The following is a 15,021-nucleotide window of genomic DNA, read 5'->3' as shown; positions in this document are numbered from 1 at the left end:
GTTAAGATATTTCTGGTTAATTAACCTGGAAGTTAGTACCTGTGCCTTAGGTTTATCAAAAGACCCTTTTGAATCCCAAAGTAAAGCATACACAGTCCCCCAAATAGCTGTGTCTCTTCCTACCCATTAGGGATCACACTCAGATCTACATACATATAGATCAGAAGGTAAACCACTCAACAGGAGAAAGATGCATTTAAATAAAACCCAGTTACTTACTGTCATGCAAAATTTGAAACAGGGCTGTTATTTAACATTATAGTTTTAAATGATATTCAATGTATGGTATAAACCTATCCTTGATTTCAACAAATACAGAATAAGTGGAGCATAACTATTCCTTGAAGATTCCTCCTTAGGTTTAGGAAAGCCTGGGTAATTGAGATTTAAGAAGAGATTAAAAGACTTAAGCACAAAATCATCCTTTTATATTATTTCATGGAGTTTCTTATGAGGTGAATGTTTTAGAATGAAATGAAGTCAATGCCAACAGAAGAAATATGAATGTCTACTTCAAATGTTCTTGTGGTTGTCAGAGGTGGGGTTGAAGGGAGGGCAAAATGGGTAAAGGGGGTCAAAAGGTAGAAACCTCCCGTTATAAATAAATAAGTCTTGGGGGTGTAAGGTACAGCATAGTGACTACAGCTAACAATACCGTACTCCAGATTTGAAGGTTGCTAAGAAAGTAAAGTTCTCATCACAAGAAAAAAAGAGTATTTGTCACTGTGGTTACGGAGGTTAACTAGACTTATTGTGGGGATCATTCCACAATATGTACAAATATCTCATCATTACCTTGCACATCTGAAATGAATATAATGTCATATGTCAATAATACCTCAATAAAAAAAGAAAATGAAACAAAAAAGAAAACAGGAAACAAACCATAAAAATGTTCCTAAGAGAGTGAGAAAGAGATTTGGGGGAAAAGAGAAAGAAGAGAGACAGACAAAGACAGAGTCCACAGAGACAGAGAGGAGAGAAAGGAGAGGGACAGATAGACAGAGAGCCAGAGTCAGAGCCATAGGACTGAGAATAATGAGACCTTCTCTGACGTGGAATACCTGGAATCCCGGAGCTCCTGGCAACCCGGGGTCACCTCTTCCATCAAGTTCTATACCTTCTGCAGCAGGAGCACCCTTGAAAATGAAGAACTTCATTAAACATAGTTAATGTTATATTTTCAAAACTCCTTTAAATGCTTCTTCAAGGTCCTACTGCTTCAAGGATAAAAGTGCTTTTCAGGATATATACTTGGAGAAATGATTTAGGATTATGTAGTTACTCCATTTTGAAGAAATAAAAGATTTTCCTATCTCCTAAAATTGACAGTTTACTGTGGAAGGAAGAAAGACACAAAGATGAGAAACCATTTCTCAAGATACCAAAATTAGTGGCAACTCTTGATCTAGAAGGTGGTGTCCCCAGGCTGAGGTTAGTTCTCTTCCCCTAGACTCTATTCCCTAAAAGGATTTTACAAACATTGTATTCCTTAAGAGATATTTATGACAAGAGCTAAAAGAAGTTGTTGAATAGGAATAAATATCATGTCCCAATTATTAATTGGTTTCTGAATTAATTATGAAGCCTAATTTGTAATTTCTTACACCTCATTATTTAATAGAAATCTTTTCATATGTCCACTTAGAGATTTTCAATAATAATATGCCACACGTGACTTACCTTTTCTCCTTTCAAACCAACAGCACCCTATAAAAAGGAAACCAAATACTTAACATCACTGCTTGGTCCTTGCTGCTGTTCTGCCCCCTCTCCCACTGTCTACTTCCCACCGTTTTTTAAAATTTTTTATTGAAATTCAATTAATCAATATACAATGTATTATTAGTTTCAGAGGTAGAGTTCAGTGATTCATCAGTCTTATATAACACACAGTGCTCATTACATCACGTGCCCTCCTTAATGTCCATCACCCAGTGACCCCATCCCTCCACCACCTCCCCTCCAGCAACCCTCAATTTGTTTTCTATGATTAGGAGTCTCTTATGGTTTGTCTCCCTCTCTGATTTCATCTTGTTTTCTTTTTCCCTCCCTTCCCCTATGCTCCTCTGTTTTGTTTCTTAAATTCCACATATGAGTGAAATCATACGATCATTGTCTTTCTCTGATTGACTTATTTCGCTTAGCATAATGCCCTCTAGTTCCATCCATGTCGTTGCAAATGGCAAGATTTCATTTTTTTTGATGGCTGAGTAGTATTCCATTGCACATATATTCCCACTGGTTTTTAAACATGCTCGAGTTTCTTTCATTTAAACAAACAGAATCTCCTCCCACCAGTCTCTCCTTCGTGTCATCTGCAATCTTCCCATTCTGTTCATTCCTCAGTGCCCCACCTGCCTCCTGCCTCCATCCATGCTGGAAATATCCCTTCCTAAGGCTTGCAATGACAGTGACGTTGCTAGAATCAATGACAAGACCTCAGATCTTACTGGACGTCTCAGCAGCATTAGTCAGCTATCGGCCACTCCCTCTACTCAAAAACATCTTTCCTGGGCTTCCATAATATACTCCTCTTGGTCTTCTTTCTACCACGAGGCCCCTCCTCTTTACAGGTGTATTCTCCTTGACCCAGCCATCCTGTGCTGGGGCTTGTCTGTTCTGAGGGTCTTTTCCCCTCCTTCTCTCGCTCCTTGTGTCACCACCATCTGGGGCCTCTCCTCTAAGCGAATCCAGCTGCCTATCACTCATCTCTGCTTGGATGTCTCAAAAGCGAAATAAAACCTCGAAGCACAAACCTGAACTCAAAATGCATTTATTCATTCATCCCCCCACCCACGCGCTGAATGTCTACTACCGGCGGCCCCCGACTTCCGCAAAGTCGTGATGGATTTCAGCACACGGCCATTCTGTAAATGACTCGTGTTTGTACTTTATACAGAGTTAGAAATGGATACCTACTGGGATCCCCGGGTAGCCTGGTGTCCCCGGAAGGCCTGGAAACCCTTGCTCACCCTGGAAGGCATACAAAGCTTGTTACTCTTTTTAGTTGTGCTAGAACAGCCTATTGAGATATTTTCCCTGTTTCTCTCTTCCAGCCCTGCAGCGGTAAATCTAGACTAAGTAACCCAAATTCCTTATGGCTACTGGGTCATGAGGCTGAAGGCCAGAAAACCATTATCTTAATTGAAAACAGGATTAGAATCTACTGTTTCTCAAATTGTGCATAAACGGCAAAAGTGTAATTGTGCCAAGAACTTTTTAATTGCTGTTTCCTTGAAACTTGAGTAATTAGTTCTTTCATGGTCACCATCCTGGGGGAAAGGAGGGTGCTGTCACCAAACAAATGGCGTGAGTGAACACTGGAAAGCTCAGTCACTTTTCTCAAAAGACCAATTTTGCATTCCAAGCTTTCGTTTCTGATTTACATACACTCACAACCTTAGGTGAAGGGTGAGCCCCCAGTTGTCCTTCTGTGGAAGAACATGAGAGAATGTCCTCAAAAGACAATCAGAAACCAAGCCATAAGAAGAAAGAAGACCATCATGTTTCTGTCCTGAAGACACATACCAATGGTTCTGGCTAAAAGAGTCTCTCAAGGAAAGTCTGTGCCTTCTCTTTTCTCCTTCCCCTTGATTGATTCATTCTGCAAAATGTTTCCTAACCATCTCCTGTGTGAGAAGTACATACCTTAGGCCCATTGCATCCTGGGACACCAGCAGGTCCATAAGGCCCAGGATGGCCCGGGGTGCCCTGAAAACAGAGCAAGTCTCAGAGAGGTGGCATCACCACCCGGGCCCTGGGAACAAGTAGCCATCATGAAGGACCCAAGGCGAGGGAAGAGATGGCCTAATTTAGATACTTATTTAAATACAAATGGCTATTAAATAGTTAAATAGTACATTTAGTTATTTTAGATAATTTAAATAAAAATTATAGCAAATAAAATGGGCTAATCAAAACCCAAAATTATCAAGTGAGATACAGATATTTTAGATGAAACAGAAGACCTTTCTATATAAAATGAAGTCCCTTAACATGCTGTTTTAAACAGGAAGAAAGGAAAGGAAGAAGAAGAAGGATGTATACACAAGGTAACTATTATTTTATTATTCTACACTGTTAAATAGAGTTAATCTATTCCATCTATTCTATTCTATTCTATTCTATTCTATTCTATTCTATTCTATTCTATTCTATTCTATCCTATCCTATCCCATTCATTCTAGTCCATTCCATCCCATTCTGTCCCATTCCATTCTATTCCATTCTGTTCTGTTTGGATTTTAGGAAATCCAACTGGACCTGTGTGTCCTACAAATCCACACTCTAATATATTATGTGATTCTACTGTAACCTTTTCATCCTGTAGCACACGTCTCAGTACCTATTTCTTTGTGCTATTGCTTTAACCTCTTTATTGAAATGAGCTTTCTTTTTATTTTTTAAAATTTACACATTTTCCCCATTACTTACTGGAAGTCCAGGAGGACCTGAAAATCCCGGCAATCCAATTATTCCCTACAGACGTAGGAAAGGGGAAGGTGACAAGAAAGACACTTAAAAGTGTTTCAACCTATAAACATAAAAGTATTTACCATTCTGATAACCCCACCCTGCAGCTCTAATTAGGAATGGCTAAACACTATTTGGAAAACAAAACAAAACAACAACAAAAAAGGTTTGACAAACTTTTCAAAATCTTACATTTATCCAACTTCTCTTTTGAAATTTTTATTTAAATTTTAGTTAACATACAGTGCAATATTTAAAAGGAGACGATTAAGACTATTTTTGCCTTTTTTGGGTGGACTTTTAAGGTATAATTTGCATAGAGTAGAGTACCCCAAGCTTCTGCAAACAGTTTAAGGAATGTTTGCCTATGTGCACATGTACATATTGGTATCACCACCATCCCATCCAAACAGGGAACATCTCCACCTCCCATGGTTCTCTCACACCCTGTCCCAGTCCATTAATACCCACGCCCAACAGAATAACCGCTGTTTTCTGCCATGACAGATTACTTTTACCTGTTCTTGAACTTCATCTATAGAGTGTATGGTACAGAATGTACTCCTTTGTGACATGTGTATAACTTTTACAGTGCAGAGTTCTTATTTTTTAAAGAAGAATTTTCATCAAGCAATCAGGATGAGCCAGCTGAACTACTAACCCTCACACCTTTGGGACCAGTGAGTCCTGGGAGTCCTGGTGAGCCCTAGATCCAAGAGAAAAAAAAAAAAGGCACTGGAAATTATTTGGCACTAAGAAACCATAAATTAAAAGTCCCCATTCTATTCACACGCCAAACTGTTTTGTTCTTGTGATTATTTCAGTGTTAACACAGTGAAATTGCTTGTTTGCTTAATTGAAGCTAAAACATTTATCAGAAAGGACCAACAGAAATTCGTTCAAAGCCCCGCTGCTCCATGTGGGGTCCAGGGGCCTGCAGGATTAACATCACCTGGGAGCTTGTGAGAAACACAGGCTCTCAGGCCCACCCCCACCTCTCAGATGGATTGATTCTGAATCTACATTTTCACCAGATTAGAAAATAACTCTTGTTCACATTAATGTCTGAGAAGAGCTGCTGTAAAAACCCCACATTAGCCAGACAGCTGCAGAGGTCTGATAAGGATGATGATACAATTACAATGGGGGATGAGAATGGCAGCCAATATTTCTGTGCATGAGAAAGACTTTATTAACAAAATGGGCCTGGCATGCACAAATAAATAAATAGCCAAGTAAGAACTGCCTGAACCAGAGATAAACTTGCTTCGGGCATATGATGAATACGGTTGAGAGGCCCTGTTTCTTAGAGAATAACCTTAAATGGAGACTTTTTGAACCAGGCCACTTGCTGTGAAAGTTCTATTGTCCAAAAGCCGTTTTTATCATTCCTGGGAGTTTCAGTATGTTTTGGTATTTTTGATTTTTTTTTTGAGAAAAGGGTTGTTACAGAGTCTTCTGAGATTGGATGGTCAAGGCCACAGTTGGCCTTCGCTGACTGAGGTGGAATGCCTGGGCGCGTGCCCACGTTCTCCTTCTCTGCAGGATGCTATTTGTGTTATGCACAAGACCCCAAAATTGTAATTCTTTTCATGCATACAATATTTAAAATTAAGAGAGGAAATTTTTAAACCTGAAAAATATTTTTGGTCAGGTTTTTTTTTTTTTTTAGTATTTTATTTATTTATGTGACAGAGAGAGACACAGCGAGAGAGGGAACACAAGCAGGGGAAGTGGGAGTGGGAGAAGCAGGCTCCCCGCTGAGCAGGGAGCCTGATGCGGGGCTCGATCCCACTTAAAAATCTTTTTGGTCAGGTTTTTTTTTTTTTTTAAAGATTTTATTTATTTATTTGACAGAGAGAGAGAGAGCGAGAGCAGGAACACAAGCAGGGGGAGTGGGAGAGGGAGAAGCAGGCTTCCCGCCGAGCAGGGAGCCCGATGCGGGGCTCGATCCCAGGACCCTGGGATCATGACCTGAGACGAAGGCAGACGCTTAACGACTGAGCCACCCAGGCGCCCGGTCAGGTTTTAATATGCAATAATTGTCTGCCTTTGATCAAATTATCTTTTGTAGCTACATCTACAAAGTACACTGTTGTATACAAACTCCATGACAACATGGCCCCCAAATTTTCTGGATTAACTTTATGGAATACCTCCACATCACATAACCCATCATAAGCACCATATGTTTGCAATGACTATTTTAATTGATTGTTGGCTTCTCTAAAGAAATGCCAGCATAACGAGAGGAATGGGAGTAAAGAACAAAACAAAAAGGAAGGAGTTGACATGAGTTGATCCAAGCCCAGAGTTGAAGTGGCAAATTCATTTTATTAGTGAAAAGCGGGACTATCCTAGGCCACGCCCTGCAATAAGGCAGTGGGATGGTCAGACACCGAATGGGTCCGAATTCAGACACTAAATGTCCAGAATCTGAATGATTTTTTTTTTTTTCAAAATTAGGGTCAGAAGAAAGAGAAATGGAGAAACTACACATACATGAATCAGACAGACACGAAATGGTAGAATTCCTGAAATACCACAACATGTTGCTTTTTACTTAGAAACTGTAGGTGTGGGTTTAGTTTCTTTGGTTATGGGAGTTTGATTCTGGCATCATATAAAACCAGATTTGAACTCTGATTTTGTCACCTTTAACCATGGAGCACAGGATAAGTTACTTAAGTGCTCTGAGCATCAGTTTCCTCATCCCTAAAACGGAGACTGAGTCACCATAGTCATGATTTCTGGGGTTCAATGTGAAGAGCAGCTGAGAGAGTCAACAGTAAATGTCCCAATGCCTGACACAGAAGAAATTCGCAGTAACTGTTGCCTTTGATGACCAAGTAAGTAGTTCACACATTTATGAAATTTAAAAAGACTCTGTGGGGATCAATTACAATGATCTTTCATAGCTTATTCATTAGTTCATAGCTTGCTGGAGGCCTGCAGTCAGGGGAACAACCACGTGAGTGCGTGAGAGCCCAGGCTTAAGTCTAGCTAATGTCCGCAGCAGGAAAGAGCCATCAGCACATCTAGTGGTTATGTAGTTCTTTAGCAAATCCTCTAGGGTATTTATTTGAACAAAGCCTTTTGTTGTATCACGGACTTTAGGATAAAAATGTGTGATGAGTTGAGAAAGAGGAACCCATGAAAGAAGAGAATCGGAGGAGGGATGATTCCAGAAACAAAGAGAGACGAGTGTTTCAAGGAGAGTGATCCACATGGTGAAACAAAGCAGAAGGACACAAAAGTCATGGGTGATTTCTGCAGGAGCGTTTTCAGGGCAGGGGGATCAAAGGAAAATTATGGCGGCTGAGGAGCGAATAGGAGATGAATTACAGTTAGCCTGGTTAGTTACTTTGTTTGTGTTTAAAATCTTGACAGAGAAAGGGAAGACAGGGAAAGGATGGCAATCCTTTGCTTACAGGACCTGAAATAGCCAGAGGAAATTTTATATAAGCATGGGGGGCCATTTGCATTCTTGAGGATTAAAAGAGAAAAGCTAACAACAAAAAAGAAAGGAACGGCCAAGACGCATGGTTCTGGTGGGCATCCCAGCACCAGGACACAGGGGTAAGAATAGGTCCTGAATGAAAGGCCAAAAGAACTCACCCTTTCATGCAAGACGAAAGAAAACAGGCAGGTATAGAAGCTATCTGGATCAGGGAGGAGGAGGAGGAAGTTGAGTAGGGAACTTCAAGGTGATGAGCATTTGAATCTCTTGAGATAAGAGAGGACCTGGCTAAGCCTGGAGAGCAGTAATTCACCATGGCACCCACCAATTGGCTGAGATGCCGAATTCTCTCCAGGTTCCCAGCAACCTAGGGGTAGGCATAAAGAAGGTTAGGTGAATTGGGGATGTTCCAAGCTTATAAACTGACATACCTTGGGTCCCTGTGGTCCAGGCAAGCCTTCGGGACCAGGGAATCCCTTCTGGCCTGGATAACCAGCAGGTCCAGGAAAGCCTTTCTCCCCCTGTTAAAAATCAACACAGGATAAGAAACACACAGAATAGCACTGTCCAGCAATAAACATACCCACAACCATTGCTTTCTTTTCTTTACAACTTAATGAGGACATTTGACATATCTTTTTCTTCCCTTGGAACAACAAAATTGACACTCAGCAGTAAGTATAACAGTAAATGGAAAGCTACCCGCTTTTAATATTTGTCTGTAGGCTTGAAAGTGTTTGCCTTTGGTCTTGTAGGAACTACTTTTCCCCAAATGGTGGCACTACACAGAGCAGAGATCAAGAGAGAGGGAATCAAGAACTGGAGGGGGGAAGGCCAGTGAGAAAGTTGAGATTGGTGCAGTGTGTTTGCTTGGGGATGGAGAGAGAGTGAGGCTAAGGCACAAGAATGTGTTTGGGGGTGCGCATAATTGCTTTGTAGCTTGAAAAGAACAACATGCAGGCTATCAGTTTTAGCCCTTTCTTGATTACACAGGAATTAGTAATTCAATCTGCTCTTTGTGTAGGAGATGCAGGAGATATCGAGAATGGCATAACAAAAGGGTGAGCTAAATTGTTTTTTAGAAAGAGATGATATTATGAGAATGCCCCTAGTAATGAGCGAGTGAAAATAATTTAGGCCCCATGAGTGACATGTTTCTGCCAACAAATAATTTTCTGGTGAACATGGGTCCTGGGATCGCTCTTTAATAATAAAGGTCACTGGTTGATTCAGTCAATTTAATTACACAACTGGTAAATTAAATTTTAAAAAAGTTTAGAAAGAGATCAAGTCAGCTATTTCACATGGTTATGTGCACACACATTCCATAAAAAGAAAGACAAAAGAATATGCTAGTTCCTCTCTCAATACTCAGTTACTCTCACACATCCTAGAATAGCATCTTGCACATAGTAGGGACTCAATAAATTCTTGAGAGCAAAAATGAATCCCGGCTTTCCAACCTGCATCTGAATATACTACATTCATAGCTTTAGGGAAAAACCTAAATCAAAGTCTGTGTTAATTATAGAATAACTGAAAATAAACAGAGTAATTATTATATAGTTAGTATATAAATTATATGCAGATTATTTTATCTAAAGAGCTAAAAATACATTCTAAAAATATTTTTAGTCACTCTTCAACATTGTTAAGCAATTCATTAGCGTCCCTGAGTTAAGGGTCTGATAAACAAAGAAAAAACTTTAGTTCGGCCTCTGTCTTAATTATCACAAATTGCAAGTTAATGGAGTGAATTAATGAGATTTCGTGGCGTTCTTTTTTTTCTTGAATTCTGTAATGGAGCTACAGGTTTGCCCCGCTATCTGAAGGCACAGAGTTCCTACGAAACTTTTCCTAAATATTGAAATGGTGTAAAATGGTGTAAAATCCCCGCTTTCTGAAAGTTCGAATTACACCACTTTGCTTTTATGAAAAACCTACGTTGGTATGGCAATGTTTGTTTGTTGTTGCTGTTTTCATAGAAGCAAAATCCTCTTTGGATTTCTTTTGGCTAGCAAAACGAATGGCAACGTGGGTCTTTCCTAAAAGCGGAGCGGCGCAAGGCGAGCTTTCAGAAAGCGGGGGACACCGGGAGTACTTCCGGGTGCTGCATTTTGGCCTCAGCCAGGGGGCTATTGCAGGATTCTTTCGCCAGGGGGCGCGCCTGCACCAGTGCTGCAGGCCTTGAAGTCTTGGGATTTCAATGCCCGCGTCAAAGTGAGTGAATCCAGTTATTTTCAGTTCTCCCGTGTTTATCAACATTTCTACATAGAGAGGCATTCTGATAAGCTTTCTTTTTTGCTAACTTGCTCCTTTTTCTTTACAGACCGGAAGAGTTACATTTTAACTGACGGTATTTACACAAGTTGTCTGAAACTTACCAGAAGGTTTTTTGTTTTTGTTTTTTTCCTTTTCTTTGGTTAATGTTTATATACAATTTCTTTAAAATTGGATTGGGGAATGGAATAACACACTGCGGGTCTTTCTGATAAGGACAAATTCCTGGATGACCTCTACAGAAGAAAGAAGCAATATTAAGATTTTTTTTACCTTCTCCCCTTTGATCCCATCACAGAAGCACGGGCCTTTGTCTTTACAGACACAACCCTAGGAAAAGGGAAAAAGAAAGAGTTTTGTTTAAAAACAGCTTAATAGGGGCGCCTGGGTGGCTCAGTCGGTTAAGCGTCTGCCTTCGGCTCAGGTCGTGGTCCCAGGGTCCTGGGATCGAGCCTCGCATCGGGCTCCCTGCTTGGCGGGGAGCCTGCTTCTCCCTCTCCCTCTGCTGCTCCCCCTGCTTGTGCTCTCTCTCTGTCAAATAAATAAATAAAATCTTAAAAAAACCCCAAAAAAACAGCTTAATAAATCCTGGCTGGCAGGGCAAAAGCAAACATATTTTTCCGTTCTTTGAGCGTTAAACACCATTTATTAGGAGCCATGCTATACTGGGGCAACAATAAATCAAGAGAAACAGGGCCGAGAAGTGAAAAGATGTTGCACGTAAGAGAACTGTCGGGTGAGTGTGCATCATTTTTATTGTATTTGGGAATTCTAAATTATTTATGGAAAAGGCGAAGTCATCTTTCCTTTTTTCAGGATAACGTGTAGTTGTACCATATGAAATTGCCATAACCGTAAGCAGAAAGTGGTCTAATGTTGGCAACTTAGATTTAACATAATATATATAACATGTGTATTACATATGTAAATATGTATATCATATATATAATATATGCGTATGTGTATATTAACTGGTCATATCTTTTTTTTTTTTAAGATTTTATTTATTTGACAGATAGAGATACAGCGAGAGAGGGAACACAAGCAGGGAGAGTGGGAGAGGGAGAAGCAGGCTTCCCGCGGAGCAGGGAGCCCGATATGGGGCTCGATCCCAGGACCCTGGGACCATGACCTGAGCCGAAGGCAGACGCTCAACGACTGAGCCACCCAGGCGCCCCTAACTGGTCATATCTTCTATAAGTGATTCAAAGGTTTTCTTTTCCTGAAATGATGTTCAAGACTGAGAAAAGATGATCAATACCCACTATGTGTTTTTAAGGAGAACAAACTAATTCACTAATGTAGTGACATATTCTTGGTATAAAGCAAAAACAAAAACTCAGCTGTGAGCTTGAGAACTCTTATCCTGTCTCAGTTACTCTGACACATTTTAGAACCTATGGACAGGCCAACTCTAGTGAAGGTTGATTTTTAAAGATTTCTCTGCCAGCAGAGGACCAAAGAGGTAGTTGAAAATACTGAATTTAAAATGTGTTTTGACACATGTTCTATGTTTATGTATTTACCTTTTAAGTTCTTTTCTTCAGGTTAATATTAACTGAGAATGAGTTTGCTTTCCACAGGAAAAGAATATTAATTGACAGCAAAGGCAGGGCAAGTCTAGGACCTGTGCTGGCTGGTTGGTAGAAAAAATAAAAGAGAAATTGCTTCAGACATTTCCAAAGTGGAGGACCCTATTTGTTCAATTAAAATAAAATGCTCAAGCAAAAATATCTTTAATTAAATATATTTCCTTAGCCTAGAGCACTAGGCTATGCCACCTTTCAAGGAAGGGAAGTGTATAGTAATTTTCAAACACCACGTTTATACATACCTCACAATTTGTATGAATGGAAAGTGATTGACTGAAAAGGAAAATCCATATTCTTTCCAAGTGTTGGATATTTGGTACTTTTTAGAAGACTAGATTTTTCTGATTTTCCTCCTAGATGTTTGGGGTCATTAAGTCATACCTTGACATAATATATTTAATCTTGTCTTTCTAGATTTTTCAACTTTTATGTTCATTTCAATCACATATTCACGCATACTCTACTAAAGCAATAGTTCTCAAAGTGGGGATCCCCTGATCAGCAGCATCCACGTCACCTGTAAACTTGTCAGAAATGCAAACTATCGGCCCACCCCAGACACACTAAATCACAAACCCTGGGGGTGGGTCTCAGTATTCTGTCTTAATGGGCCCTCTGGGTGATTCTGATTCCACTAGTCTAAGCTATCACCCAAAATCTGAGTCTGCAAGCTAGAGCTAATCCTCTAAATGTTTCTGAACACTAGATCATTTGACACACTAATTTGCACATCTGTTTTTGTTTGCGATGTCTTTTTTCCTGTCATCCCAAGCAAGTAACCAGGCTTTTCTGTCCCTCACTTTTGGGAAAGCAAAAGCTGCCTGAAGACAAGAGCCTTAGTTTTTGTTTCTGGTTTAAGTACCTGCTGACAGTTGGCCCCAAGGGTTGGAGGGACAAGCACGCTGCTCCCACACAGCATTTGGAGGGGGCGGCGGGGCTTCAGAAAGGAGTCTGAGTCCTACACCCAAGAGCACTAGATATTGGGCAAGGAAGTGCCACCCACGCGAGGACCCAATGCTCGAGTTCACGTGGTGGTGGCGGGCCACGGTTTCAAGTGGACAATGAGCATCTCTGACCCTTCTGCCTCCCAGACACAACACAGCACTCTCTGAGACTCTCTGGACCACGGGTAAGAGGAGGTAAATTACCAATCCTCTAACCTCTGAGAAGGTACATGGAGGTCATGAGACAGGCCTTATTTTATTTCTTGGAGTAAAAGCCATGTTTGCTGTACGTTACTGGGAATCTTTCAATGTTAGCTTGAACAAGTGTTTGCCCCCAAATGACATAAGGTCCTCCTTCTTATTTGCTCCTATGTTTAATGTATATTTTCCCTGGTGCCTGTAAGCCCTAGGAGGGAAGGAATTTTAGTCTAATTCACATCAGTAACCCTGATGTATAATATATCCTCAACCAATGCTTGTGGATTGATTAAATAGATCAATGGGTAGATGGAAAACTGGTAATTTTTTTACAGCCAATTTGGACCTGGAATTTCAAGACATATGAATCATATTGCTATTGTTTTGCTCTACTGTGACTGGGATATTTTCTTTATGCATGAATTATGCACAACTATCGATGAAGTGGCAAAAAATGAAACTAAAAGCCTTGGTTATTTTAATACAAGTTAAAATTAACACCAGGCTAATTAGTTGTTAGTTGCTTGGACTGAAAAGGTTTTTTTGGAAAATTTTAAACCCTCCAAGAAGTTGAAAAATATGCCCTTTTAAAAATATGCAACAAAATAAAAAGCCTTCTCTGCATTTACTGCTTCATCGTTGCTTTCAGTTCAAAATAATTTTTATGTCAGAGAGACATATTTGGGGTGACATATTCTAGTTTCCTGCCTGTCCCCTAGCCTCTCCTCCCCCACGCCCAGCCTGGCCTAGTTTAGGGTAAGGGGAAGTTGGCAGCGTTCAAAGCTGGTTAACACTCTACTGAGCAGGTCTGTTGATTCTGCATTATGATTATTGATCCTTTGCCCAGCCAATAGCCTGAGGCGAACGTTTTTGTGTGTGAAAAGAGCTGACCAAGTGTGGCTGACTGAGCCAGACAGACTCCATGAACTGCTCTTCGCAGGGCCCCTCCATCCCGTGTCTGCCTTAAGCAACTGACCGTGAGCCTTGGCAGCATGCCCTCCAGTAAAGGGGAATGACACCCATGCGCCGCGCTCGCGGTGGCCCCTTCTTCCCCACCCAGAGCCGCTGTCTCCCCACTTGGGTATCGCAGAAATCTCACTGGAGATGCCACTTCCTATCTTTCAAGCCCTGTCCAGGGAGACACCGCTAGTCTAGACATCTAAATCAGCCACCCGTTTTTGTTTTTCTGGACGACAGCAAGCATGCACATTACTGGCTCTGACAAAGAAGGGGGCAATCAGAGGTCTCCGGTACATTTGGGAACAGATCGGTAAGAAAGTTCCATCCATCTCGTGTAAGGCAGTGAGTGGGATTTATAATCGTTAACTCCAGGTTTTTTTTTTTTTTTTTCTTGTCCTAAAATGTTTTGAGTCTAGCAGGTCTAAGAGGCCTTCACCATTCATTTAAGATTAATAGACTCTGAAGGATCCCATGATAAGGATGCTGTAGAGGAAATGAACTTGGATCCATCCTATGATGATTTCAGTAGTTAACTTTTTTTTTAAGATTTTATTTATTTGTTTGATAGACAGAGAGAGCGCAGGCAGAGGGAGAGGGAGAAGCAGACTCCCCGCTGAGCAGGGAGCCTGACATGGGTCTCAATTCTGGGACCCGGAGATCATGACCTGAACTGAAGGCAGATGCTTAACCGACTGAGCCACCCAGGCGCCCCGATAGTTAACATTTTTTGAGCAGTGACTGCATAGGGCACTGCTCAGGCTCCCTGCCTCATGCACGGCCGCATTTACACCCAATAACAATTCTGTGAGGTAGGTACTAGAATTAACTCCACCTTATAGCTAAGAAAACTGGATGTCAGAGGCTAGAGGTCGTTGTGAATGGAGCTGGGGGATATGAATCCAGGTGGTTTGACCCACAGCCATATTCTCAAGCACTGTGCTATATTTAATTATCGGCTGGCTTTGTGGGCTACTGAGGCATTGAGGGAGGGACTCAGATGTATCTCTTCCCCTCACACTGCCGCTGTGCCCCCAACAATGGGATGTAAAATCCCAGTGATGAACATAATGTGGTAGTTCATGGACTTCGCAGTATAAATCAGGAGTTGGCA

General features: G+C 41.0%; 1 protein-coding gene across 1 annotated transcript in view; it reads right to left on the bottom strand.

Moving 5' to 3' along the window:
* COL4A3 (collagen type IV alpha 3 chain) overlaps window positions 1–15,021 on the bottom strand; it is a 128,749-nt gene that overhangs the window by 54,598 nt on the left and 59,130 nt on the right. Inside the window, exons 2-9 of the mRNA XM_021682956.1 lie at window positions 10,490–10,546; window positions 8,368–8,457; window positions 5,138–5,182; window positions 4,438–4,482; window positions 3,652–3,714; window positions 2,923–2,976; window positions 1,684–1,710; window positions 1,065–1,139 (exon numbers count right to left, since the gene is read on the bottom strand). Of these exons, the coding sequence (XP_021538631.1) occupies window positions 1,065–1,139; window positions 1,684–1,710; window positions 2,923–2,976; window positions 3,652–3,714; window positions 4,438–4,482; window positions 5,138–5,182; window positions 8,368–8,457; window positions 10,490–10,546 (456 nt within the window). The remainder of the gene's footprint in view (window positions 1–1,064; window positions 1,140–1,683; window positions 1,711–2,922; window positions 2,977–3,651; window positions 3,715–4,437; window positions 4,483–5,137; window positions 5,183–8,367; window positions 8,458–10,489; window positions 10,547–15,021) is intronic.

Source organism: Neomonachus schauinslandi, chromosome 3 (assembly GCF_002201575.2).
Source record: "Neomonachus schauinslandi chromosome 3, ASM220157v2, whole genome shotgun sequence".
Classification (NCBI taxonomy): domain Eukaryota; kingdom Metazoa; phylum Chordata; class Mammalia; order Carnivora; family Phocidae; genus Neomonachus; species Neomonachus schauinslandi.
Note: the sequence above shows the minus strand (reverse complement) of the source record. Positions and strands in the feature narration are given on the sequence as shown.